This window comes from Pistacia vera, unplaced genomic scaffold, assembly GCF_008641045.1.
Source record: "Pistacia vera cultivar Batoury unplaced genomic scaffold, PisVer_v2 Contig398, whole genome shotgun sequence".
Lineage (NCBI taxonomy): Eukaryota > Viridiplantae > Streptophyta > Magnoliopsida > Sapindales > Anacardiaceae > Pistacia > Pistacia vera.
In genome coordinates, this window is record NW_022196221.1 from 1042863 (window position 1) to 1068992 (window position 26130).

General features: G+C 34.3%; 1 protein-coding gene and 1 pseudogene across 1 annotated transcript; one reads left to right on the top strand and one right to left on the bottom strand.

The window, feature by feature from the left end:
- Positions 1 to 3854: 3854 nt before the first annotated feature.
- On the top strand, positions 3855 to 5482 carry LOC116141325 (ethylene-responsive transcription factor ABR1-like). Its single transcript, XM_031426844.1, has 2 exons — positions 3855 to 4483; positions 4730 to 5482. The coding sequence occupies exons 1-2, from the start codon at positions 4066 to 4068 to the stop codon at positions 5407 to 5409; spliced, it is 1098 nt and encodes a 365-aa protein (XP_031282704.1). The 5' UTR covers positions 3855 to 4065; the 3' UTR covers positions 5410 to 5482.
- A 2116-nt stretch (positions 5483 to 7598) lies between these two features.
- On the bottom strand, positions 7599 to 25665 carry LOC116141356 (annotated as a pseudogene).
- Positions 25666 to 26130: the final 465 nt, after the last annotated feature.

The window sequence follows — 26130 nt, forward strand, 5'->3', positions numbered from 1 at the left end:
ACAGAGAGAAAGAATTGAAGCTAAATCTCAGCCCAGCCTCCCTTCTTCGGGAAGAGGGGTGCCCATTTATTCACATTTGACTCAATGCCATGAGAGTTTTGCAAACTGCTTGACACATGGAAGGCTCTCGTCCATTCATCTCTTTGAAATGAGATAAAGTTGGTGAGAATATCTTTGGAGATATGGGCTTGGCAGCTGGTTCAAAGGAGACATTAATTGTGCTGACATAAGCTTGACTTGAGGCATAACATAATTAAGACCGTGGATTTTTTATTCAAGCAAATAAAACATTATTTCTCCACATTCATTTTCTTCTATTTGAATACAATGAATTTAATCTGCAAATTGCAGTCCTACCATGTTGTAAGAATGGACTAAATATGAATGTCCATGTTTTACTAAAAAAAATAATAATAATATAAAATTGACCCACCTTCTAATTCGATTCATGTGGCATATTTTAAAGCTTTTTTTTTTTTTTTTTTTTTTTGGACGTTGTTACTCGTTCTGGCCCTTCAAAGAAGTTTGAATTGACACCATTATGTTGATATAAATTTAGGTCAGATCTGATGCCATGGCCATGGTCAGCCTCATCTATTATTTTTTTAAAACTAAGATGTCGATGAAATCTATCCATCTTATAATGTTTTAATTGAAAATTATAAAGTTTAGTATTATTTATGGGAATCTTTCTCAACATTATACTATCACCACGAGGCTCAATGGAAGACACGTTTTTTATGTAGGCAAAAAGTTATGCTAATACAACTAGATTTGACTCATTAGTTCACCTTTTTACAACTTTAGTTCATATGGGTAATGCAACTAGATTTCATCATTAGTTCACTTTTTTACAACTTTAGGTCATATGGGTAATACACATTTACTATATTCATCATTAGTTCACTTTTTTACAACTTCAGTTCATATGGGTAATACAACTAGATTTCACACAATGTGAACGAATGAGAAAATCCATATAAAAATTATAGTATGCGTTTGTTTAATATTTTTATTCATATTCTGGATCCTATTCTCCAAATAGGTTTGGACAATATTCTAAAATATACCCTATTTTTTTAATTACTTTTAACCCCATAAGGTTATTAATTTCACTAAATACCCCCTGAAAAAAAAGTTTTAAAATTAACAAAAACACCCCCATCAACCCAACTTGTCAGATTCCGGCAACCACCGTTGGTGATAGCCGGAATCTGTACAACAGCCTAATTTCCGACAGAAATGGTCGGAAGTTCAACGCTGTGGCCTTTTCCGACCAGATCACACAGATCTGGTCGGAAAAGGCCAGATCTGGCCGTCAGCGACGGCCAAAGAAATGCCGTCGTTGACTGAAAACGACGGCCACAACTTTGGCCGTCGTTGACGGCCAAAGATGGCCCTCGTTTGGCCTTTTCCGGCCGTCAACGGCCATAACAGCCCGTAGATATGGCCTTTTCCGGCCAGATCCACCATGGATCTGGCCGGAAAAGGCCATAACGACGTGTTACGGCACATATCCGACAAGTCTGTGCCGTAACGAAATTTTCCGGCCAGATTCCGGCGGTGGTGGCCGGAATCTGACACTGCAGGTGGTGGGGGTGTTTTTGTCATTTTATATGTTAGGGTCTTTAGTTAAATTAGTAAACCTAAGGGCTTTTTTATAAATTTTTAAAATTTACCTCGTTATACTCCCATATCCAATAACCCAATACTATCCCTAAAATCATATCCAAAATACTAAACAAAACGCACCCATAAATATTATATTGAACCATAACAAATAATGATAACATACGATACAACATTAAACGCAAAATTTATAATATAAAATTGTTTGATTTTAGTAATATTAACATCGATTTAATTGTCTATTTAAGAGATCCCATTTAAGTGTATATAAATATATACAGAAATAGAAATCTGACGAGACTAAATAGAAGGAAAGCTAGCAGGTGTGTAGTTCACACTTGAGAATATTCAAGAGACAAAGATATTGTTTTGTAATTCCACTATCAAATCACTTTCTATTCAATCTAAATCATCAACTTTATTTATCTTTATGTGTTTGATCATTGATGGTCCAACCATTCATACTAGTTTTCTAGCTCCAGGCTAAACAACATTATGTCGTTCAGATTTCTTGAGTGAATATCTGGTCGAGAAGATCCTAAGAGTGATATTGTCATCTCTTTCAGTTGTCGAACTTTATTTTTAACTTAGAATTAAAAATTAATAAATTAATAAAATAAGATTTTTCATTAAAAAATATTCGATCCACAGTCAAGGATGAAAGTGTCATTTTCTTAATCTTTTGGAACCAAGTGTACTTACATAAAACTATAGGTATCACTTCAGGGGTGTTCAAGAAAATGCAAAAACCGAACTGAAAAACCGGTTAACCAAAAAAATGGTTCCGTTATGGTTCAAGAAATTCAAAAAACCGAATTTTTGGTTTGGGAAAAAATCAAAACCGGTTTATATATATATATATATATTAAATAAAAATAATAATTATATATTAAATAAAATAATAATAATTTAAACTAAATCCTTAAAAAAATTGTTAGTAGTGGTCAATGGATATGTATGAATGTTTAATTTTTATTTGAATATGTATTGTTTATATTTACAATTTAATTTAGGAAAAAATTAAAAAAAAAAAGTTTTATCCAATAAAAAATGGGAAAACCGATTTTCTCCCAAACCGGTTCGGTTTCGGTTCGAGAATTTTCTCGAACCGAAAAACTAGTTCGGTTCAGAAAAGTGGTTAATCAGTTCGGTTAACCACTTTTGAACACCCCTAATCACTTCAGTATCTTTTATGTGTTATATTGTTCAATCGTACAAGCTTCTAGCTTCGATCTAAAGGATTCTGAAAATGACATTCTCATATATATCAATGGACAATATGTATTATCCATTATGTCATTCCATATGGATAAATTCATAAGGTTGTAAAAATAAATTAAAGTTATTTTAAAAAAATGTTAAAAATTAAATGCCCGTCGAAATCTTCCGGTCCCACTTGTATTGTCATGAAACCTAACGGACAAATCTGTTATTATCTTATTCGAGCTAGATTGGTCGCACCTAAGGTTAGCCACCGTCTATAAAAATTTAGTTCCGTTGACTCTGGTCAACGTTGACATTTAATATCAATCTACACCGGCCTATCCATCAATCAACATCCGCCACGTCAGAGTGAAAAAATTAATGAAGATTGTGGACAAAACGAACTTGAACTTCTATTTAACATTAAATCAAATAAATAATCTAAAGGCAAATATGTCGACAGAGCTAGAGCATAGAGGTGGGAAAAGGCCAAATTTATTTTTTATTATTTGAAATAATAAAAATAAAATATGAAGTATTTGATTTAATTTGACATTAAATCAAATAAATAATCTAAACGCAAATATGTCGACAGAGCTAGAGCCGCCAAATTTATTTTTTATTATTTGAAATAATAAAAATAAAATATGAAGAATGTTCTATAACTATCTTTGAGTAACATTGTTAAAATATTTTAATGATCTTTATTCTATTTGATTTTCCAAATAACCATATCTTTTATAATATATAACATTTTTTAGAATATTGAAAATAAAAAAATAGATATATATATATATAAAAGAAAAGGACAGAGCTGAAATAGAAGGCCATGTGGGTAAATTTTTTGTATCTTCATTTTCAAAACAAAACCACCGCCAAAGACACTAAGACAGGACGTTCTCCCACTTGCTTCCGCTGTTAAACATCACCGACTGCTTTAACCCTTCTCCAATATTCTTTTGACTTTGTTTTATCTTAACGTATTCACCTCCCCATCATTAAATTTATATAATTGTAATGGTTTCACAACTCAACTCTGTCTCCCCCCAAATTGATTATCCACTTCTCAACCGTTTAAATGTAAACACTCGATTTAACTTTGCCATGGCGGCGTTCTGTCTTATCCTTATATAAACACTCACCATACCACTATTTCTTTCTTCATAACGAAGAAAATTGTTAACCCTTCTTGTTTATCTCTCCGTTTTCTCGAGAAAAATTTTGTTCTTTTTCATGTGTTGTTGCGTTGTAAAGGTGGCGAGCCAGAAAGGAAAGAACGCGGCGGAGAACAATCCTCAGGTTGATAATGAAAGCTGGCTGTTTGAATATCAACCGTCGGATGAATCTCAGTTATCCGGTAGTCGCGGTGATGAGACGTGGATGCTTTCGAGGGTGAGAAGGGAGAGGGAGATGTCGGCGATGGTGTCTGCGCTGACGCACGTGGTGGCTGGAGATGATTGCGTGCAGCGGCAGAGTCACGACGGTAATGAGTATTTGGTAAATGAATTGATGGATAATATGAATGTTGCTTCAAGTGAAAGCTCCTTGCATGGCGGCGGCTCCTCTTCTTCTTCTTCGCGGAATAGCAGCGGCCATAAAAGAGGAAGAAATCAAAATATTCAAACCACTCAAGATTTGTCTTCTTTAAGAGGTAAGTTTTATTTTCAACACTCTATTAAATATTTTAAAAAATATTATATATTTTATATGAAAATAGAATATATTTTTGAAGATTTGATCATAAAATATATTGTTGTAACTCTCCCTCTCTAAAATGGTAGTATATTAATGTTAAAATTGCATGCAAATCAATAGTATAAATAATAATATACTCAAAATTAAGAGTTAATTTATAATTAATGATTGATTTAATTCTTGTTAATTTTTATACCAACAGAAACCTCAAATTCAACCGTGCAAACAGAAACTACATCATACAACACAAAATATGAGTACACCACCAATAATGGCGACCAACGTCAGAAGAATAATAACAACACCACCATTAACGTTCAAGAACCCAGAAGAAGATACAGAGGAGTGCGGCAGCGGCCGTGGGGGAAATGGGCGGCGGAGATAAGGGATCCATTCAAGGCTGCAAGAGTGTGGTTGGGCACATTTGACACGGCGGAGGATGCAGCCAGAGCTTATGATGAAGCCGCTTTGAGGTTCAGAGGCAATAAGGCCAAGCTAAATTTCCCTGAGAATGTCAAGCTCCGCTCACCGTCCCCCGCCGCCGAGGCGTCGGCAACCCAGTTCACCATTTCCGGTTCTGCACCACCCCTTTTGAGCATTCCCACATCCACTGAACCGATTGTTCACTGTCAACTGGGTGCTCCTGCCCCTATGGTTTTGGATTTTGCTGAATTTCAGAGTCAGCCTTTGAGTTTGTACGACCAGCTTGTGTTTTCTTCTTCATTGTCTTCTAATTTATCGCCGCCGCCGCCACCACCGCATTCGATGTTTCAGCTTCAGCCTCCTTATCATTTCATGCCACCCTCCACTCAGAGTGGTGGTGAAAATTTTCAAATTCCTCCATGGATGAGCTCCCATCAATATCCTCCTAGTTCAGGATAACTTTATATTATACAGTTGAATCATTCTCCCTTACAGACGTTGGCATTTTGAAATTATATAATACAGTTAATTAGACTCTCTTGCAGACGTTCGTATTTTTCCAAAATCCACTTCTTGGCGCAGGCAAAAGTCCATTCTCGTAAATAAAAGTTCATACAATCTTATTTTTTATTGAATCACTGATAATAGTTCATTCCCGTAGATCTACTTTTTTACATATATATGTATATATGCGTGTGTGTGTGTGTGTGTAAAAAAGTAGATTTTAAATCGTCTTAAGTGATTTATACGATATTATTCATTTATGATAATGGAGACTTTGATTACTGTTGCTATATGCCTATATCCAAAGAAAGATTACAAGTAGGAGCAGTCTCTTTCAAAGACTTTTAAAAGAGTACACCTCAACAAGTTATAATTTTTAATTTTTGCCATGATTCATTGCAACCAGTTTCAAATTTCTTCTTTGCCTTCTGGTTAAAGATTACAAGCCCAGTTTGAATAGTTTATGCTCTATACTTTGATGGATATGGACATTTTGAAAGGGGATGTGAAAGAGACAGTGACTTTGTCTAAGGGTTACTCTAATACTTGTTCCTTGAGTATGCAATTCAACACACTTTTCTTTAAAAACAATTGAATGCGTGGAATTTCTGTAAGCACACAGCAAAAGCCCTTGACTTCAACTGTATATAGTAAAAGTTGGGGTGATGTATCCCTCCATTGACCTTTTGATCGAGATATTCAGTAAAAATTGGAATATCATTATCGCTTCATCGGACCTTTCCATAATTCTAAGGTTAAGAAAAGGGGATAACATTACCTTCAATACTCTTATTAAGAGTAACATATTTCGTCCAATAGTTAATCAAAATAAATATAATCATTAGCTTAATGATTGAAAAAGGAGAAAAATGTTAGCAACCAATAACATTAGTAAATTAAGTAATAAAACTTACAAAAATTGATGTGAAAGAAAATGAATAAGAAACTAAATACGATAGATTTTACTTTTTGTATTCACTCTTCTGTTCATTTTATACCAAATCTAAAGAAATATATGTAAAATTTATTTGTACATTAATAAATATCCATTTGCAATCAATCTAAGCATTCGGAATGTTCTTTAAGAAAATACCCGTCTCGTCTACAAAGTACAATCTAACCACTAAAGTGCATTATAAAACCCTTTTTAGGAACTATATTGAATGTTTATAAAAAGATAGTATTAGGTGGGGTGAGTTGAATGATAGATTGTCAAACTATTGAAATAGTTGTGCCATCCCAGATTGACCATCTAGTTAAAACTGGTAAATTGACTGAATATTACTTCTTTCCGATATTTGAGATTGGATAATAATATAATACACACACAAAGTGCACAGTCAATATTTTGAATCTGACTATTTTCATTGACCTCTTTAATAACTCTTATATTAAAAAAAATGACTATTGTCTTTACTTCAAAGGTTAATAACTTTGTCAAACCTCCCAATAATTTTCCTGTCAGAATTATACAAGCGACTTCAAATTAACAGAAACCCTCATTAAATTATCCTGTAAAAGAATTAAAAAAAAAACTCTATTTAAGACATTAAATAGTTTTCGACAATCACTAAGACACTTTAAACTACACTTATCAATCCCTTATTAAAATCATAACAAAAATTAATTTCTAACTGTGAACTTCAATAGACAGAATCTCCACCTTCAAAATAGCCTCTATCTTGGGACATTTAAATTGGGGGCATCCAGGAAAACTTACTTCGACTTACGCTTGGAAGCAACAAAAACAAAACAACTTTCCATTTCAAGAACAAGGCATTACTGTCTGTAGACTACAAGACTCAGAGAGATGTTTCGATTGTTTATAACTAGATCCAAAATTGAGATTCATGAAATTTGCTTGCCCTATGATTTTCTCCTCTGATCCTACTACAGTACTGGTTGATAACTTTATTAATCCTTTGAAATCGAGGGAACAACAATCAAATAACACTATAATGTCATTTCCGATGCAATTTCTAGATATCCATAAGGTTCATTGACTGGTACCTAACTATTTCATGCATCTACTGATAATACTTGCTAGTAAATAAGGTATCATCTGACAAACCGGTTGATTCTGGCACTGGCAATTAACTCTAAATCAGAGGGTTAAAGTAAAACCACAGTTTAAAACACAAATATGGAGGAAACCATGAGAAAGATCAGAATCTTCGTGAAAGCATGAGAAATTATAAACGAACCAAGTGGAGAAATTTAATTTCTTTCCACTGCTACTAAACAAGCCCAATGAGGTTTTTGCTATAGCCAGCAATAAAAGTATGTACTGATAGTATACAACAATCTTTCAGTTTTAGGAAACAAATTCGAGATCTACATTCCCTAACTTCCTACCAACAAAATAACTTCCAGAAAGAACCTGATCATAAATTTGAATGCTTGATCAAACCGGTCGAAGTTGAATTCACATTGATTAAGATCACAATTGAAACCTATCAAGCATAACAAAAGACAGCATGTCACTATGGTCCTCTGTCGTATTCATTGGCACGACATAAAATTACAAAAAAAGAGACATCTACCTGAAAATCGGGCAATGTCGTCATCATCAAACTTTGAGGGCAGCTTTGTGAACCATAGTTTCTTTGTGAATTTGATGGCAACTCTTCTCAACGAGATCAAGTAGCTTCTCCAAGTTTGTTGCCCATGAGTTGAGAATGTCATTGCTATCCTTAGCTACCACAAAACTGACTATTCCTTTTGGCCTGTCAATTTTAGCTACCAGTGCCTTGGACACAACCATATCTGACAGATGCTTCTCCGCATCCTGAATTTATATGCAAAATTTTAGAAAGTCTTAATGCGGATCTGGGAGAAATATTTCATGAAGAAATTCCAAATTCATGCAGCTGTGGCATCACACTAAGCATTAATTAAACATGTTCTGAGGGAGAAAAGGGAGGAAGAAATCAATATTCAGCAGCACAACAGCAACAGAACTGGACCAACAAGAAATGCCTTTGCTTAACTACTACAAAAGCATGCTGCTTTAAGGGCAAGGACTATCCAGCCTCACAGGCCAGCAAAGGTATTTCTTTTCTTTCTCTGTTTGAAACAGTGAGTCACAACAGAAATCACACTATTCGGAAATTATTTCAAGCATTAAAGGTATAAACAGTTATTAAAGTGGCCCATTTTTATAGGCTGTTTATATGCAATTAAGTAAATCACCAAAACTGAAAACTTCAGACATTATCTTTTTCATTGGAATGTGACAGACTGCTAAATTAATCAGATTGTGGACTTTAAGAAAAAGTGATTGTAAAAAAGATCTAATTGGCAATGCAATGAATTGATACCAGAAATCACAACCATCTTTACGAGCTATATGTTTAAAGACAACCCATTGTTGCAAACTACACCATTTCAAGTAAAATTACAAAGTACTGGTTTCTCCCTTGAATCCCACCCACACACAGTGGTCAAAAAGATTTCTCATGGATAAGTTTGACATAAAAATACTTTAACAAATACAAACCTGGATACTGAGACACAACAGCTCTGCAAGTCTCGTCGGGTAATTCTTGAGTAGTACTTTGAAACAACAAGAATATTCTAAAAACTCAAGTGCATTGCCAATGAATAAAGGGGTTCAACAGAGGAAAACAAGAAGCACAAACCTAATTTTAGGCCAGAACTTACTTTCAATTATTCTCTGTCTCAAATCTTCTGCAGCTTTAGGACCCAATGGTCCTCCGAGCATGCTATTTTCATAACAAACTCCTTCTCATATGTTTCCAAAGAGATGTCCCCAGGATGACCTCCATTGTGACCAACTGTTTCAATAGCACCTAAGGCAAAAAGACCAAAAAAAGGCAGGCATCAGTTAAAATAACCTCATAGTTTAACAAGTGACCTAGAGCGAAGATATTCAAGAAAATACATCTACATAAAAGACATACCTAAAATTAGGAATTTCAGAGAGATTCTTATCCTCCAAGAGTTCAAAAGGCTTGTTGCATAGGATCGTGTGGCCAACACCAAATACCAACAGATTTTCCTCAGGACCTGCAAGTTAAAAATAAATAAATGTACAATCACAGATTCCCAGCGGAACCCAGAAGGCATAATTAGGACAAGCTTTACCGGTATCCACTGATCTGGGTTTTCTCTGATTAAGGGATCTCATATATTATTTATAGCACGACAAATTTCAAGGTAATCATTGTGTGAGATAATACCTGCAAAGATGAGAAGAAAAAACATGTTTATGACATGTTCCAACAAAGGCAAGAAAAAAACGACGGTACCATTGTAAACCTATTAGCGATTCTATGATTTAAAAGCATACATAATATGATAATTTCCAAGGAAAAACAACATGATAAAACACCCATCCCAATAAAAGAGTTAGTGAACAAGGAATTCAGTTATGTTATTATTATCATTATCGTAATTATGATATTATACAGAATCAGTTATACTATTCCTTCCATGAATTTGAACACGTGCATGAAGTACTTATAAACCACTAGCATATCGCAGCCAAACAGGAAAGAGGGAAAAAATGAAGCTCAAATTCCAGTGGTGACCTAATCTATTATTTCATAAATCAAACCAAGCTTACAAGTTCATAACATCAAACACCCTAAACTAAACTAGAAATTTTAGATATCTGGGTTGTCAAAGTAGGTATATATCAGAAAACACCTTTGTCGGCTGCTGTAAATGTAGAACAGGGTGTCAAAGACACACATCATTACACACCTCCAAAACAGAAGGCCAAGTAGGTGCAAATATCCTAAGCACCATATATCAAAGTCTATATTATTCTAGTCTATACCTTACTAACAGGAACATTTAAAGTTCAATCTTGAAAGAACACCACCAATCATTCCACCTTTAATGAAGTTCATGATTCCAAGACAAAACAAGATAATACTCAAAATTACTCCAATCTGGCGGCCAAATCCAAAACAAGTAGACTCTATTTTCTGCTCTCTAGATAAAAAGATAAAAGTACACATCTGCCAGAGCCTTATATATCCACAGTATGATTACATTTAGATATAATATTTTTCCATGTACTGCAGTTAATAGGAACAAGCATCTAAGGAGTAAACCATAAAAGAAAGATAAACTTATGAAGCATGCATTATTTCACCAAAATGTACACAGTTATTGCACAAAATAATCTCATCTCAATCAAGCATAACACAAGAACTTTGAGAATATGATCACACATTTAATCAGACTATCCCCATGTAAACAAAGCAAAATCAAAATATAAAATATTAATGTGACTAGATACCTAATCATTAGTTCATAGTAGATCCGTTTCAACTCCAATAGGGATGGTATATCAGCAGGAGCCTCTTCAACAACATTGTCACCTTCTTTGGGCTTTTTCTTTTCTTTCGAAGGATCGGCATCAAAAACTCTTGGACTAATCTTCCTTGACAGAATTTGTGCACGAACATAATCCTGGCGATCTAAGCACAGACGAACCTGCAAAATTCAGCTTATCAGCAAATGTCATCATATTTATAGCCCAAAAAAGAATTATCCAGTATTAATGATAATGAAAGCATAACAAAAAGAATTCCATACTTGCTCAAGAATGAATGCGATTTTCTCAGTTTTTGCCATCGCACCAAATGTTTCCACCTGTAACATATAAATTATTAAAAAGAATACCATAGGGGAATGAAAAATATATGAAAGGCATCGTCAAATACAGAAAATACTGACAGCGACTTCTTGCATGAGATCTGCTGCTTCAGCTATAAGCCCCTGTTCTTCCTTAATCTTTGCAAGTTTTTTAATCAACCTTGCTCTCTCAATTTCAACATATATCTGCAACAGATGAAGTTTATTAGAAAAGAATACAACAGTAGGTAGTGTCAAATTAAATAAAAAAATACTTAAAAAGATTTATTGGCACATGTTCACCTTCCCCGCGGAGACATTGTTCAGTGTTTCGATGAGCTCTATACGAGTACTAATATCTGGTGTCTCATCAATATATTGCATTGCTTGCTGGACCATTGCAGTTACCGCCTGCAGAAACATACACCCCCAAAGAAACATCAAACATGTATCTCAAAAAGCTAACCATTTAAATATTGCCCAAAGATTTTAGCAACAAATGATTCCAAATCTGATCAAATGGTTCACCATGCAAGTTATGTGAATAATTTGAAGAATACTTAATGAAATTCTAAAAGAACCAGAGAGAGAGACAAATAGCAACACAGGAGAGATACAGAAGTTACAAATATTGAATAGCATTACTTTTGTTCTCATTATTCTCAAGCACATACATGAAAGACATGCATACACAAAGAAATATTTTAAGATAATAACATCATATCTTTTGAGATTTAACACATGCAATAGTATTTTACATTAACATGCCACAAAATTCTAGATGTAATCAAATCTCGGGATCTTATCATCAATTAGATAACTGTACACAGGAATTGAACACAACAGGAACGGAAGAATGCATCTCTAAACACCATTAATGACACACTATCCGAGGTTCTTCCAAACAATAAATCATAAGCAAAAGGCATATCCACAGTTTTTCTCTCTTGCTCCCTCTCTTTTTTTTTTTTTTTTTTTTATTTGTTTAGTGAATCACAGACTAATAGTTCATTCCCGTAAATCTCACTATGTTGATATATAATTAAATCGCCATTTTAAGTCTTAAGTGTGATGTATACGATATTATTCATTTATGATAATGGAGACTTGATTACTGGTGCTATATTGCCTATATACAAGAAAGATTACAAGTATAAGTCAGAAGTTGAGAAGCAATCTGTTCAAAGACTTTTGAAAGAGTAACTCACAAATTATAATTTTTAATTTTTGCCCAGTTTCAATTTCTTCTTTGTCTTCTGGTAAAGATACAAGCCAATTTGAATAGCTTATGATCTTTACTTTGATGGATAGAGAAATTTTGAAAGGGGATGTGAAGAGACAGGTGACTTGTCTAAGGGTTACTCTAATACTTATTCCTTGAGTATGCAATTCAGCAACACTTTTCTTTGAAAACAATTGAATGGTGGAATTTCTGTAAGCACACAAAAAAGCCCTTGACTTCAACTGATATGGTAAAAGTTGGGGTGACGTATCCCTCACTGACCTTTCGATTGAGAGTTACTATAACATAATCTAAGGTTAAGAAAAGGGGATAATATTACCTTCAATATCTTAAAACATTTTGTCCAATAGTCATAATAACTATAATCATTAGCTCAATGATTGAAAAAGGAGAAATGTTAGTAACCAATAACATTAGTAAATAAGTAATAAATTTTACAAAGTTGATGTGAAAGAAAATGAATAAAAAATTAAATATGGATTTTACTTTGTATTCACTTCTTACTCATTTATACTAAATCAATTTTAAAGAAATTATGTAAAATTTATTCTTAAGAAATATCCCGTCAATAAAGTACAATCAACCACTAAAGTGCATACTAAACCTCTTTAGGAACTATATTGATGTTTATACAAAGATGGTATTAGTTGGGGTGAGTTGAATGATAGATTGTCAAACTATTGAAATAGTTGGCCATCCAGATTGACCATCTAGTTAAAACTGGTAAATTGACTGAATATTACTTCTTTCCGAATTTGAGATTGGATAATAATACATACACACACAAAGTGCACAGTCAATATTTGAATCTGACTATTTCATTGACCTCTTAATAACTCTATACTAAAACAATGAAATTTTCTTTACTTCAAAGGTTAATAACTTGTCAAACCTCCCAATAATTTTCCTGTAGAATTATAAAAGCCACTTCAAATACAAAAACCCTCATTAATTATCCTGTAAAAGAATAAAAATAAAAAAAACTCATTTAAGCATTAAATAGTTTTGACAATCACTAAGACACTTTAAACTAACACTATCAATCCCTTATTAAAATCTAAAAAAGTAATTTCTAACTTCAATAGACGAATCTCCACCTTCAAAATAGCCTCTATCTTGGGACATTAAATTGGGGCATCAGGAAAACTTACTTCCACCTACGCTTGGAGCAACAAAAACAAAAAAACTTTCCATTTCAAGAACAAGGCATTGCTGTCTGTAGACTACAAGATCAGAAAGAGTGTTCGATTGTTTATAACTAGATCCAAATTGAGATTCATGAAATTGCTTGCCCTATGATTTTCTTTTCTGATCCTACTCAATACTGGGTGATAACTTTTAATCCTTTGAAATCGAAGGAACAACAATCAATAACACATAATGTCATTTCGCATGAAATTTCTAGATTCCATAAGGTTCATTGCTGGTACCTAACTATTATGCATCTACTGATAATACTTGCTAGTAAATAAGGTATCATCGACAAAACGGTTGATTCGGCACTGGCAATTAATTCTAAATCATAGGGTTAAGTAAAACCACAGTTAAAAACACAATATGGAGGAAACCATAAGAAAGATCAGAATCTTCGTGAAAGCATGAGAAATTATAAACGAACCAAGTGGAGAAATTAATTTCTTTCCACTGCTACTAAACAAGCCCAATGAGGTTTTTGCTTTAGCCAGCAATAAAAGTATGTACTGATAGTATACAACAATCTTTCGTTTTAGGAACAAATTCAGATCTACATTCCCTAACTTTACCCACAAAATAACTTAGAAAGAACCTGATAAAATTTGTATGCTTGATCAAACCGGTCACTGTTGAATTCACATTGATTAAGATCACAATTGAAACCTATCAACATAACGAAAGACAAACATGTCACTATGGTCTCTGTCGTATTCATTGGCGCGACATAAAAATACAAAAAAAAGAGACATCTACCTGAAAATCGGGCAATGTCGTCATCATCAAACTTTGAGGGCAGCTTTGTGAACCATAGTTTCTTTGTGAATTGATGGCAAACTCTTCTCAACGAGATCAAGTAGCTTTCCAAATTCGTTGCCCATCAGTTGAGAATGTCATTGCTATCCTTAGCTACCACAAAACTGACTAATCCTTTGGCCTGTCAATTTTAGCTACCAGTGCCTTGGACACAACCATAAGACAGAGCTTCTCCACATCCTGAATTTATGTGCAAAATTTTAGAAAGTCTTAATGCTGATCTGGGAGTAATATTTCATGAAGAAATTCAAATTCATGCAGCTGTGGCATCAACTAAGCATTAATTAAACATGTTTCTGAGGAAATCAATATTCAGCAGCACAACAGCAACGGAACTGGACCAACAAGAAATGCCTTTGCTTAACTACTACAACAGCATGCGCTTTAAGGGCAAGGACTATCCAGCCTCACAGGCCAGCAAAGGTATTTATTTTTCTTCTCTGTTTGTAACAGTGAGTCACAACAGAAATCAAACATATTCGGAAATATCAAGCATTAAAGGTATAAACCGTTATTAAAGTGGCCCATTTTTATAGGATGTTTATATGCAATTAAGTAAATCACCAAAACTGAAAACTTCAGACATTTTTTCATGGAATGTGACAGACTGCTAATTAACAGATTGTGGACTTTAAGAAAAAGTGATTGTCAAAAAGATCTATGGCAATCCAATGAAATTGATACAGGAATCAAAACATCTTTACGAGCTATATGTTTGAAAAGACAAGCAATTGGTTGCAAACTACACCATTTCAAGTAAATTAACAAAGTATGGTTTCTCCCTTGAATCCACCCCACCACACACGTGGTCAAAAAGATTTCTCATGGATGAAGTTTGATATAAGAAAATACTTTACAAAGACAAACCGGATACTGAGACACAACAGTCTCTGCAAGATCCGTCAAGGTAATTCTTGAGTAGTACTTTGAAACAACAAGAATATTCTGAAAAACATCAAGTGCATTGCCAATGAATAAAGGGGTTCAACGAGAGGAAAACAAGAAGCACGAAACCTAGTCTAGGCCAGAACTTACGTGTTCAAATTACTCTGTCTCAATCTTCTGCAGCTTTAGGACCAATGGTCCCAAGCATGCTATTTTCATTAACAAACTCCTTCTCATATGTATTCCAAAGAGATGTCCACAGGAGACCTCCATTGTGACCAACTGTTTCAATAGCAACCTAAGGCAAAAAGACAAAAAAAAGGCAGGCATCAGGTAAAATAACCTCATATGTAAACAATGGACCAGAGCAGGAATATTCAAGAAAATAGTATCTACATAAGCATAACAAAATTAGGAATTTCAGGGAGATTCTTATCCTTAAGGAGGAGTTCAAAAGGCTTGATGCATAGGATCGTGTGGGGCCAACACCAAATACCAACAGATTTTCCTCAGGACCCGAAGTTAAAAATAAATAAATGTACAATCACAGATTCCCAGCGGAACCAGAAGGCATAAATTAGGACAAGCTTTACCGGTACCACTGATCTGGGTTTTCCTGATATAAGGGATCTATATATTGATTTATAGCAGCGACAAATTTCAAGGTAATCATTGTTGTGAGAATAATACCTGCAAAGATGGAGAAAAAAACATGTTGTATGACATGTTCCAACAAAGGCAAAAAAAAAAAAAAAAACAGCAACGGTACCATTGTAAACTCTATTAGCACCTTCTCCAAAAAAGGATACAGTAACCATAACAAAGTCAGAAACAAAATACTACTATCTTAGCAACAAAACCTCACCTGACCACATAATCAAAATTCCAAAACAATAAACAAGCCACAATTCTAAAAGCCAACACAACTCATAACTATCTCAACAATACCAGAAAAAAGCATAACAAACCAAACCCAGATCATCTGTCATTGCATTAAAAAAACCCACCAAAACTCTAACATAAATTAAACATAGCCATCTTCAAGAAAACAAAAAATAAATAAAACTATACACTTTAAGAACTTTTTTTTTTTTTTTTTTTTTTACAACTAGCCATATCAACACTAGACTATATTATAAAACATAAACAAATAAACAAGCCAAAATTAGAAACCAGATCACAATTCACTACATTAACAAAAAGCCACCAAACTTTAGCATAAACTAAGCAAACCCATATGCCAAAAAAAAACAAAAAACAAAAATAGTACACGTACAAGAAGTCCATATTATCATAAAACAAGCAAGCAACCACAAACATAGGAGCCAAAATTATAACTCATAACTTACAAGAATAATAATGATAAAATAAAGCCAACCATGTGCAGATCATATTTCAAACAAAACCCACCAAACTCTAGCAGAAACTTAGCAAAAGCATATGCCAAAAGGAAAAGAAAAAAACGACAGTCCCAAGCTTAGGAGCCAAAATTATATCTCATAACTTCAAAAAATAAAATAAAATAAAAACAATAAAACAGACCAACCGTGATCATCTTTCTCACATTAACAAAAACCCACAAACTCTATCATAAATATGCACAAAGAAATACTACAAGTACAATAACCTCTATATTATCATAAAATAAGCAAGCCACAAGCCTCAAAGTCCAAAATTATAACTTAGAACTTGATCAAAAACAACACAAAACAAACCCAGATCATATTTCTCTACATTAACAAAAACCCACATACATTTCTCCCCTTCCAAGTTTGATAAACACGCTTAGGCTTAGAATCAGCCATAAAGAAATGGTTTTTACTACAAGTAAGAGTTGAATGAGCAGGTAAAGCAAGAGATAAAGAGAAGAATACTTGAAACTTGTAGCTTTTGAGTTCATTTTTCAGAGATTATTAAAAAGAAAAGAAAAAAAAAATGCAAAAAAAAAGGCTGTCTTTGGGTTCACATTGTTGGAGTCCCACACCGACTAGACACGCTAAGCCTACTGGTTTATAAGAGGGGATAATCCTCCCATTCAACAAGGCCTTATTGGGCGAAGAGTAAGACCCACCTCAAATTCTATCATGGTATCAGAGCCCAGGTTCAGTTGAGCTGAGTCTTTGACCAGCTGGTGAGGAGTTAGAGCTGACAACTACCTCCAATAACAGGCATCACCCAACATATGGGCTTGACTCTTTATAAGAGGGGTAATAGGCCTTATTAGGTTAATTTATAATTAATGATTGATTTAATTCTTGTTAATTTTCATACCAACAGAAACTTCAAATTCAACCATGCAAACAGAAACTATACAACACAAAATATGAGTACACCACCAATAATGGCGACCAACGTCAGAAGAATAATAACAACACCACCATTAACGTTCAAGAACCGAGAAGAAGATACAGAGGAGTGCGGCAGCGACCGTGGGGGAAATGGGCGGCGGAGATAAGGGATCCATTCAAGGCTGCAAGAGTGTGGTTGGGCACATTTGACACGGCGGAGGATAAAGCCAGAGCTTATGATGACGCCGCTTTGAGGTTCAGAGGCAATAAGGCCAAGCTAAATTTCCCTGAGAATGTCAAGCTCCGCTCACCGCCCCCCGCCGCCGAGGCGTCGGCAACCCAGTTCACCATTTCCGCTTCTGCACAACCCCTTTTGAGCATTCCCACATCCACTGAACCGATTGTTCACTGTCAACTGGGGGCTGCTGCCCCTATGGTTTTGGATTTTGCTGAATTTCAGAGTCAGCCTATGAGTTTGTACGACCAGCTTGTGTTTTCTTCTTCGTTAGCTTCTAATTTATCGCCGCCGCCGCCACCACCGCATTTGATGTTTCAGCCTCAGCCTCCTCATCATTTCATGCCGCCCTCCACTCAGAGTGGTGGTGAAAATTTTCAAATTCCTCCATGGATGAGCTCCCATCAATATCCTCCTAGTTCAGGATAACATTATATGATACAGTTAATCATTCTCCCTTACAGACGTTGGCATTTTGAAATTATATAATACAGTTAATTAGTCTCTCTTGCAGACGTTCGTATTTTTCCAAAATCCACTTCTTGACGCAGGCAAAAGTCCATTCTCGTAAATAAAAGTTCTACACTTTATTTGCATGACTCAACAGATAGACGTTCATCCGTAATGATCTACTATTTTGAATATATATTTTAAATCGCCATTTTAAGTCTTCTGCTTTTTTACTCGCTCTTGGCTCGTTTACCAGCCAGCTCATTTTCTTACTAGCACAAAAGAGTACGAAATTATTAAAGGGCATGCTTTCTTTCATGGTAAGATAGAATTGAGAGCTACATCAGAGCTTGAGGACACCCACATCCAGCGGGCTAACCAAGGCTTTTAAGTATCCAGAAAGACTTGAACCTTGAGAGTTCACAGGGAACCCCTGAGAGGAAAAGTTTAAGCGTGATGTATACGATATTATTCATTTATGATAATGGAGACTTTGATTACTTGTTGCTATATTGCCTATCTCCAAAGAAAGATTACTAAGTAGAGTCAGGAGTTGAGAAGCATCTGTTTCAAGACTTTTGAAAAGAGTAAACCTCACAAATTATAATTTTTAATTTTATGCCCAGTTTCAAATTTCTCTTTGTCTTCTGGGTAAAGATTACAAGCCCAATTTGAATAGTTTATGATTTTTCTTTAATGGATAGAGAACTTTTGAAAGGGGGATGTGAAAGAGACAGTGACTTCGTCTAAGGCTTACTCTATACTTATCCCTTTGAGTATGCATTCAGCTAACACTTTTCTTTAAAAAACATTGAATCGTTGAATTACTGGTAAGCACACAAATTGAAAAGCCCTTGACTTCAACTGTATATGGGTAATAGTGGGGTGCGTATCCCTCACGACCTCTGATCGCAGATGTTCAGTTAAAGCGGAATACCATTATCGCTTCATCGACCTTTCCGATTGAGAGTTTACATACATAATTCTAAGGTTAAGAAAAAGGGATAATAGTTACCTTCAATACTTTAGTAACATATTTTGTCCAATAGTTAATCATAATAATATAATCATTAGCTCAATGATTGAAAAAGGAGAAGAAGATGTAGTAACCACTAACATTAGTAAATAAGTAATAAATTTACAAATTTGATTGTGAAAGAAAATGATAAATAAAAAATTAAATATGTGGGATTTACTTTTTGTATTCACTCTCTTACTATTTTATACTAAATCAATTTAAAGAAAATATTGTAAATTTATTCTTAAGAAAATACCCGTCAAAAAGTAAATCCAACCAGTAAAGTGCTATACATAACCTTCAAAATAGCCTCTATCTGGGACATTTAAATTGGGGGCATCCAGGAAAACTTACTCACACTACGCTTGGAAGAAACAAAAACAAAATAACTTTCCATTTCAAGACACAGGCATTGCTGTCTGTAGACTAAAGACTCAGAAAGATGTTTCGATTGTTTTAACTAGATCCAAAATTGAGATTCATGAAATTGTTGCCCTATGATTTTTTTTCTGACCTACTACAAGACTGGTTGATAACTTTATTAATCCTTTGAAATCGAAGGAACAACAATCAAATAACACTATAATGTCATTTCGATGAAATTTCTAGATATCCATAAGGTGTCATTGACTCGGTACCTAATATTCATGCATCTACTGATAATACTTGCTAGTAAATAGGTATCATCCGACAAACCGGTTGATTCTGGCACTGGCATTAATCTAAATCATAGGGTTAAGTAAAACCACAGTTAAAACAACACTATGGAGGAAACCATAAGAAAGATCAGAATTTCGTGAAAGCATGAGAAATTATAAACAAACCAAGTGGAGAATCAATTTCTTTCCACTGCTACTAAACAAGCCCAGAGGTTTTTGCTTTAGCCAGCAAAAAAGTATGTACTGATAGTATACAACAATCTTTCAGTTTTAGGAAACAAATTCGAGATCTAATTCCCAACTTCCTACCAAAAATAACTTCCAGAAAGAACCTGATGACAAATTTGTATGCTTGATCAAACTGGTCATGGTTGAATTCACATTGATTAAGATCACAATTGAAACCTATCAAACGTAACGAAAGACAACATGTCACTATGGTCCTCGTCGATTCATTGGCGCGACATAAAAATACAAAAAAAAGAGACATCTACCTGAAAATCGCGGCAATGTCGTCACATCAAACTTTGAGGGCAGCTTTGTGAACCATAGTTTCTTTTGAATTTGATGGCAACTCTTCTCAACGAGATCAAGTAGCTTCTCAAATCGTTGCCCATCAGTTGAGAATGTCATTGCTATCTTAGCTACCACAAAACTGACTAATCCCTTTGGCCTGTCATTTTAGCTCCAGTGCCTTGGACACAACCATATCTGACAGATGCTTATCCGCATCCTGATATATGTGCAAATTTTAGAAAGTTCTTAACGTGATTGGGAGTAAATTTCATAAGAATCCAAATTCAGCTGTGGCATCACACTAAGCATTAATTAACAGTGCTGAGGGAGAAAGGGAGGAAAAAATCAATATTCAGCAGCACAACAGCAATGGAACTGGACAACAAGAAATGCCTTGCTTAACTACTACAACAGCATGCCGCTTAAGGGCAAGGACTATCCAGCCTCACAGGCAGCAAAGGTATTCTTTCTTTCTCTATTTGTAACAGTGAGTCACACAGAAATCACACTATTCGGAAATTATTTCAAGCATTAAAGGTATAACAGTTATAAAGTGGCCATTTTTATAGGATGTTTATATGCAATTAAGTAAATCACCAAAACTGAAAACTTCAGACATTATCTTTTTCATTGGAAGTGACAGCTGCTAAATTAATCAGATTGTGGACTTTAAGAAAACTGATTGTCGAAAAGATCTAATTGGCAAGCAATGAAATTGATACCAGAATCACACCCTCTTTACGAGCTATATGTTTGAAAAGACAAGCAATTGGTTGCAAACTACACCATTTCAAGTAAAATTACAAAGTACGGTTCTCCCTTGAATCACCCACCCACACACCTGGTCAAAAAGTTCTCATGGATGAAGTTTGAAATAAGAAATACTTTAACAAAGACAAACTGGATACTGAGACACAACAGCTCTGCAAGACTCGGCAAGGTAATTCTTGAGTAGTACTTGAAACAACAAGAATTCTGAAAAACATCAAGTGCATTGCCAATGAATAAAGGGGTTCAACGAGAGGAAAACAAAAGAGGCACGAAACCCAAGTCTAGGCCAGAACTTACGTGTTCAATATTCTCTGTCTCAAATCTTCTGCAGCTAGGACCCAATGGTCCTCCAAGCATGCTATTTCATTAACAAACTCCTTACTATGTATTCCAAGAGATGTCCACAGGATGACCTCCATTGTGACCAACTGTTTCAATAGCAAACTAAGGCAAAAAGACCAAAAAAAAGGCAGGCATCAGGTAAAATAACCTCAAAGTTAAACAAGGACTAGAGCCGGAAGTATTCAAGAAAATAGTATCTACATAAAAGACATACTAAAATTAGGAATTTCAGGGAGATTTTTATCCTCCAAGGAGGAGTTCAAAAGGCTTGATTGCATAGGATCGTGTGGGGCCAACACCAATACCAACAGATTTTCCTCAGGACCCGCCAGTTAAAAATAAATAAATGTACAATCACAGATTCCCAGCGGAACCCAGAAGGCATAAATGGACAAGCTTTACCGGTATCCACTGATCTGGGGTTTCTCTGATATAAGGGATCTCATATATTGATTATAGCAGCGACAAATTTCAAGGTATCATTGTGTGAGAATAATACCTGCAAGATGAGAAGAAAAAACATGTTGTATGACAGTTCCAACAAGGCAAAAAAAAAAAAAAAAAAAACAACGGTCCATTGTAACTCTATTAGCAATCTATGATTTAAAAGCCTACATAATATGATAATTTCCAAGAAAAACACCATGATAAAACACCATCCCAATAACAGAGTTAGTGAACAAGGAATTCAGTTATGTTATTATTATCATTACTAATTATGATATTATACAGAATCAGTTTACTATTCCTTCCATGAATTGAACAGCGTGCATGAAGTACTTATAAACCACTAGCATATCGCAGCCAAACAGGAAAGAGGGAAAAATGAAGCTAATTCCAGTGGTGACCTAATCTATTATTTCATAAATCCAACCAAGCATACAAAGTTCATAACATCAAAAACCCTAAACTAATACGAAATTTTAGATATCTGGGTTTCAAAGTAGGGATATATAAGAAACACGTTGTCGGCTGCTGTAAATGTAGAACAGGGTGTCAAAGACACACACCATTACACACCTCAAAACAGAAGGCCAAGTAGGTGCAAATATCCTAACACACATATATCAAAGTCTATTATTTCTGTCTATACCTTACTACAGGACATTTAAAGTTCAATCTTGAAGAACACCGCCAATCATTCCACCTTTAATGAAGTTCAGATCCAAGACAAAACCAGATAATACTCCAAAATTACTCCAATCTGGCGGCCAAATCCAAAACAAGTAGATCTATTTCTGTCGTCTCTACAAAAAAAGATAAAAGTACACACTGCCAGCCTTATATATCCACAGTATGATTACATTTAGATATAATTTTTCCATGTACTGCAGTTAATAGGAACAAGCATCTAAGGAGTAAACCATAAAGAAAGATAAACTTATGAAGCATGCATTATTTCACCAAAATGTACAGGTTATTGCACAAAATAATCTCAACTCAGCAAGCATAACACAAGAACTTTGAGATATGATCACAATTTATCAGACTATCCCCATGTAACAAAGCAAAATCAAATATAAATATAAAGTGGACTAGATGCCTAATCATTAGTTATAGTAGATCCGTTTCAACTCCAATAGGGATGGTATATCAGCAGGAGCCTCTTCAACAAACTTGTCACCTTCTTTGGGCTTTTTCTTTTTTTCGAAGGGTCGGCACAAAAACTCTTGGACTAATCTTCCTTGACAGAATTTGTGCACGACTAATCTGGCAATCTAAGCAAAGACGAACCTGCAAAATTCAACTATCAGCAAATGTCATCTATTTATAGCCCAAAAAGAATTATCAGTATTAATGATAATAAAGCATAACAAAAAGAATTCCATACTTGCTCAGAAGAATGATTGCGATTTTCTCAGTTTTTGCCATCGCACCAAATGTTTCCACCTGTAAAATATAAATTATTAAAAGAATACCATAGGGAATGAAAAATATATGAAAGGCACCGTCAAATACAGAAAATACTGACAGCGACTTCTGCATGAGATCTGCTGCTTCAGCTTAAGCCTGTTCTCCTTAATCTTTGCAAGTTTTAATCAACCTTGCTCTCTCAATTTCAACATATATCTGCAACAGATGAAGTTTATTAGAAAGAATACAACAGTAGGTAGTGGTTAATTAAATAAAAAAAAAAAACTTAAAAGATTTATTGGCCCACGTTCACCTTCCCGCGGAGACCTTGTTTAGTGTTTCGATGAGCTCTATACGAGTATTAATATCTGGTGTCTACAATATATTGCATTGCTTGCTGGACCATTGCAGTTACCGCTGCAGAAACATACACCCCAAGAAAACATCAAACATGTATCCAAAAAGCGAACCATTTAAATATTGCCCAAAGATTTAGCAAAACAATGATTCCAAATCTGATCAAATGGTTCACCATGCAAGTTTGTGAATAATTGAAGAATACTTAATGAATTCTAAAAGAACCAGAGAGAGAGACAAATAGCAACACAGGAGAGATACAAAAAGTTACAAATATGAATAGCATTAGTCTGTTTCCTTTTCTCAACACATCATGAAAGACATGCATACACAAGAAATATTTTAAGATAAAACATCATATCATGTGAGATTTAACACATGCAATAGTATTTTACATTAACATGCCACAAAATTCTAGACGTAATCAAATCTCGGGATATTATCATCAATTAAACTGTACACAGTTAGGAATTGAACACAACAGGAACGGAAGAATGCATCTCTAAACACCATAATGACACTATACGAGGTTCTTCCAAACAATAAATCATAAGCAAAAGGCATATCCACAGTTTTTCTCTCTTGCTCCCTCTTTTTTTTTTTTTTTTTTTTTTTTTTTTTTCTCCTTTTAATAATGAGATCCTATGACCATCACATTTTCACTAAGCTCAAAACGGGAGTACTTCCAGAACCTACAATTGGTAGTTGAAAACTTGTGAGATATAATATCCCACGTAGGTGGTCTCAAGGAGATTTGAACCTGAAACTCTAAGTTGAACCAAGGGCTTTTACCACTAAATCCAACCTTGGGGATATGCCTATCCTCTATAGTATTTTCGCAAAAGATAATAACTGAGAAATTTGTTTGAGCCTCATAGTAGAACTAAGAGTTTATTTAAAATTAACAAATATCATGAACTAAAACATTAATATGAACAAGTACATGCATCATCTAAAATATAAAGAGAGGACACCAATCTCAGTTTGCACACAATTCCACAAAATCCCAAACAAACTCAAGCTGAAACTTAACAGAACCAGCAAATAACATTTATCAAGCTTAATCAAAGAAATCTACCATAGACAATATTTAATAATAGTATTGCAATCTATTAACATAACGAAAAAACACAAAACTCCTCAATTCAAATAAACAATTCCAAATTTGAAATTAAACCACATTTATAAAAAGAGTGTAAATTCACTAGTAATAGTTAATTAACTTACCGAACTACTCAACAATCTTTATCAATAGCATTTGCATTACAAAATTCTGCACAAACCATTAACATGAATTATAACACAATTGAACCCTCAAACACCATCACGATAGCAATACTTCTTCAAAAATTTCCTTTTCAAATTTAAAACTACCTATTAAAATTGTATCCCACAATTATTTCTAAAATCATTTTAACTAAACAAATTTTCTTAAATTTCTCATATCCCGTTTACAAAACAATTAATCCTTATCCAAATTCTATACAAACAGGCACTTAAATGTCATTCAAATCAAAAAACTCTCAAACCTTAAAAATCTAAATCCCAAAACCTAGATCACACCCTCTCTTTTCAATCTACAATTAAATTCTACAAAACATCCAATTCACAGTCACAATGTTCCAATCTACAACACCTAAATCAATGCATATACCTCCAATATGCTTCCCTAAATACAAAACACAAAATTCCTTTCATTTCAAATCTACAACTAACTCACCAAAAACCAATTCACAAATCCAAAATCCCAATCTAAACAACCACTTAAAAAAAACTCACCTGCTTCAATTGCCCGCGTTTCTTGGACAAATTAACAATCTGTCATTAAGAGTCTTCCAGTCTTTAGCTTCAAAACAAAGCTGAAAATGTCCGTCGCGGCCTTCTTGGTGCCCGCCACATCCGGCTAGTTCCTCTGCTTCTCGATGTTCAACAACTGATCTATTTGCGCCTCTAAATTGGCTTCCCTCCTGAACCATTGTCAAAAATTAAAACGCTGCGTTCAAAAAGAAGTGATTTTGAACAGAGAGATGTTAGATCTGATCCAATCAGAGACTTACCATTGTGAATCGATTGATATCTAAGAATTCAGAGTGTTTAAAAACAACCCAAAACAGAGAGAGAGTTAGGAGTGTGATTTTGAGAGAAAGAAAAGGCAAAAGTAAACCCTTGGGCGCGAAAGGTTTTTATTTTAATTTTTATAGGTTCTTTAATTCGCAAAAGTCCTCAAAAAAATATAAAATTCTACTATGGTTACAAAATTTTTTTAATTTTCATTTTTACTCTTACCTTTTTTTTTTTTTTTAAAAGGAAAAATAATTAATATAATGGTTTTGATGAATCCTAACCATCCATTATATTTTCTTTAAAGAAAATATTTTATTTTTCCTCTTAATTATTTTATATGTGACTAAAGTAGAAATTTTCAAGTGATTATCTTTTAG

What these genes read in the sequence shown, in the direction of transcription:
- LOC116141325 (XM_031426844.1), top strand. Translation starts at nt 4,066, where the DNA reads ATGTGTTGTTGCGTTGTAAAGGTGGCGAGCCAGAAAGGAAAGAACGCG. An exon ending in AGATTTGTCTTCTTTAAGAG is followed by an intron (nt 4,484 to 4,729) that starts GTAAGTTTTATT and finishes TTATACCAACAG; the next exon opens with AAACCTCAAATTCAACCGTG.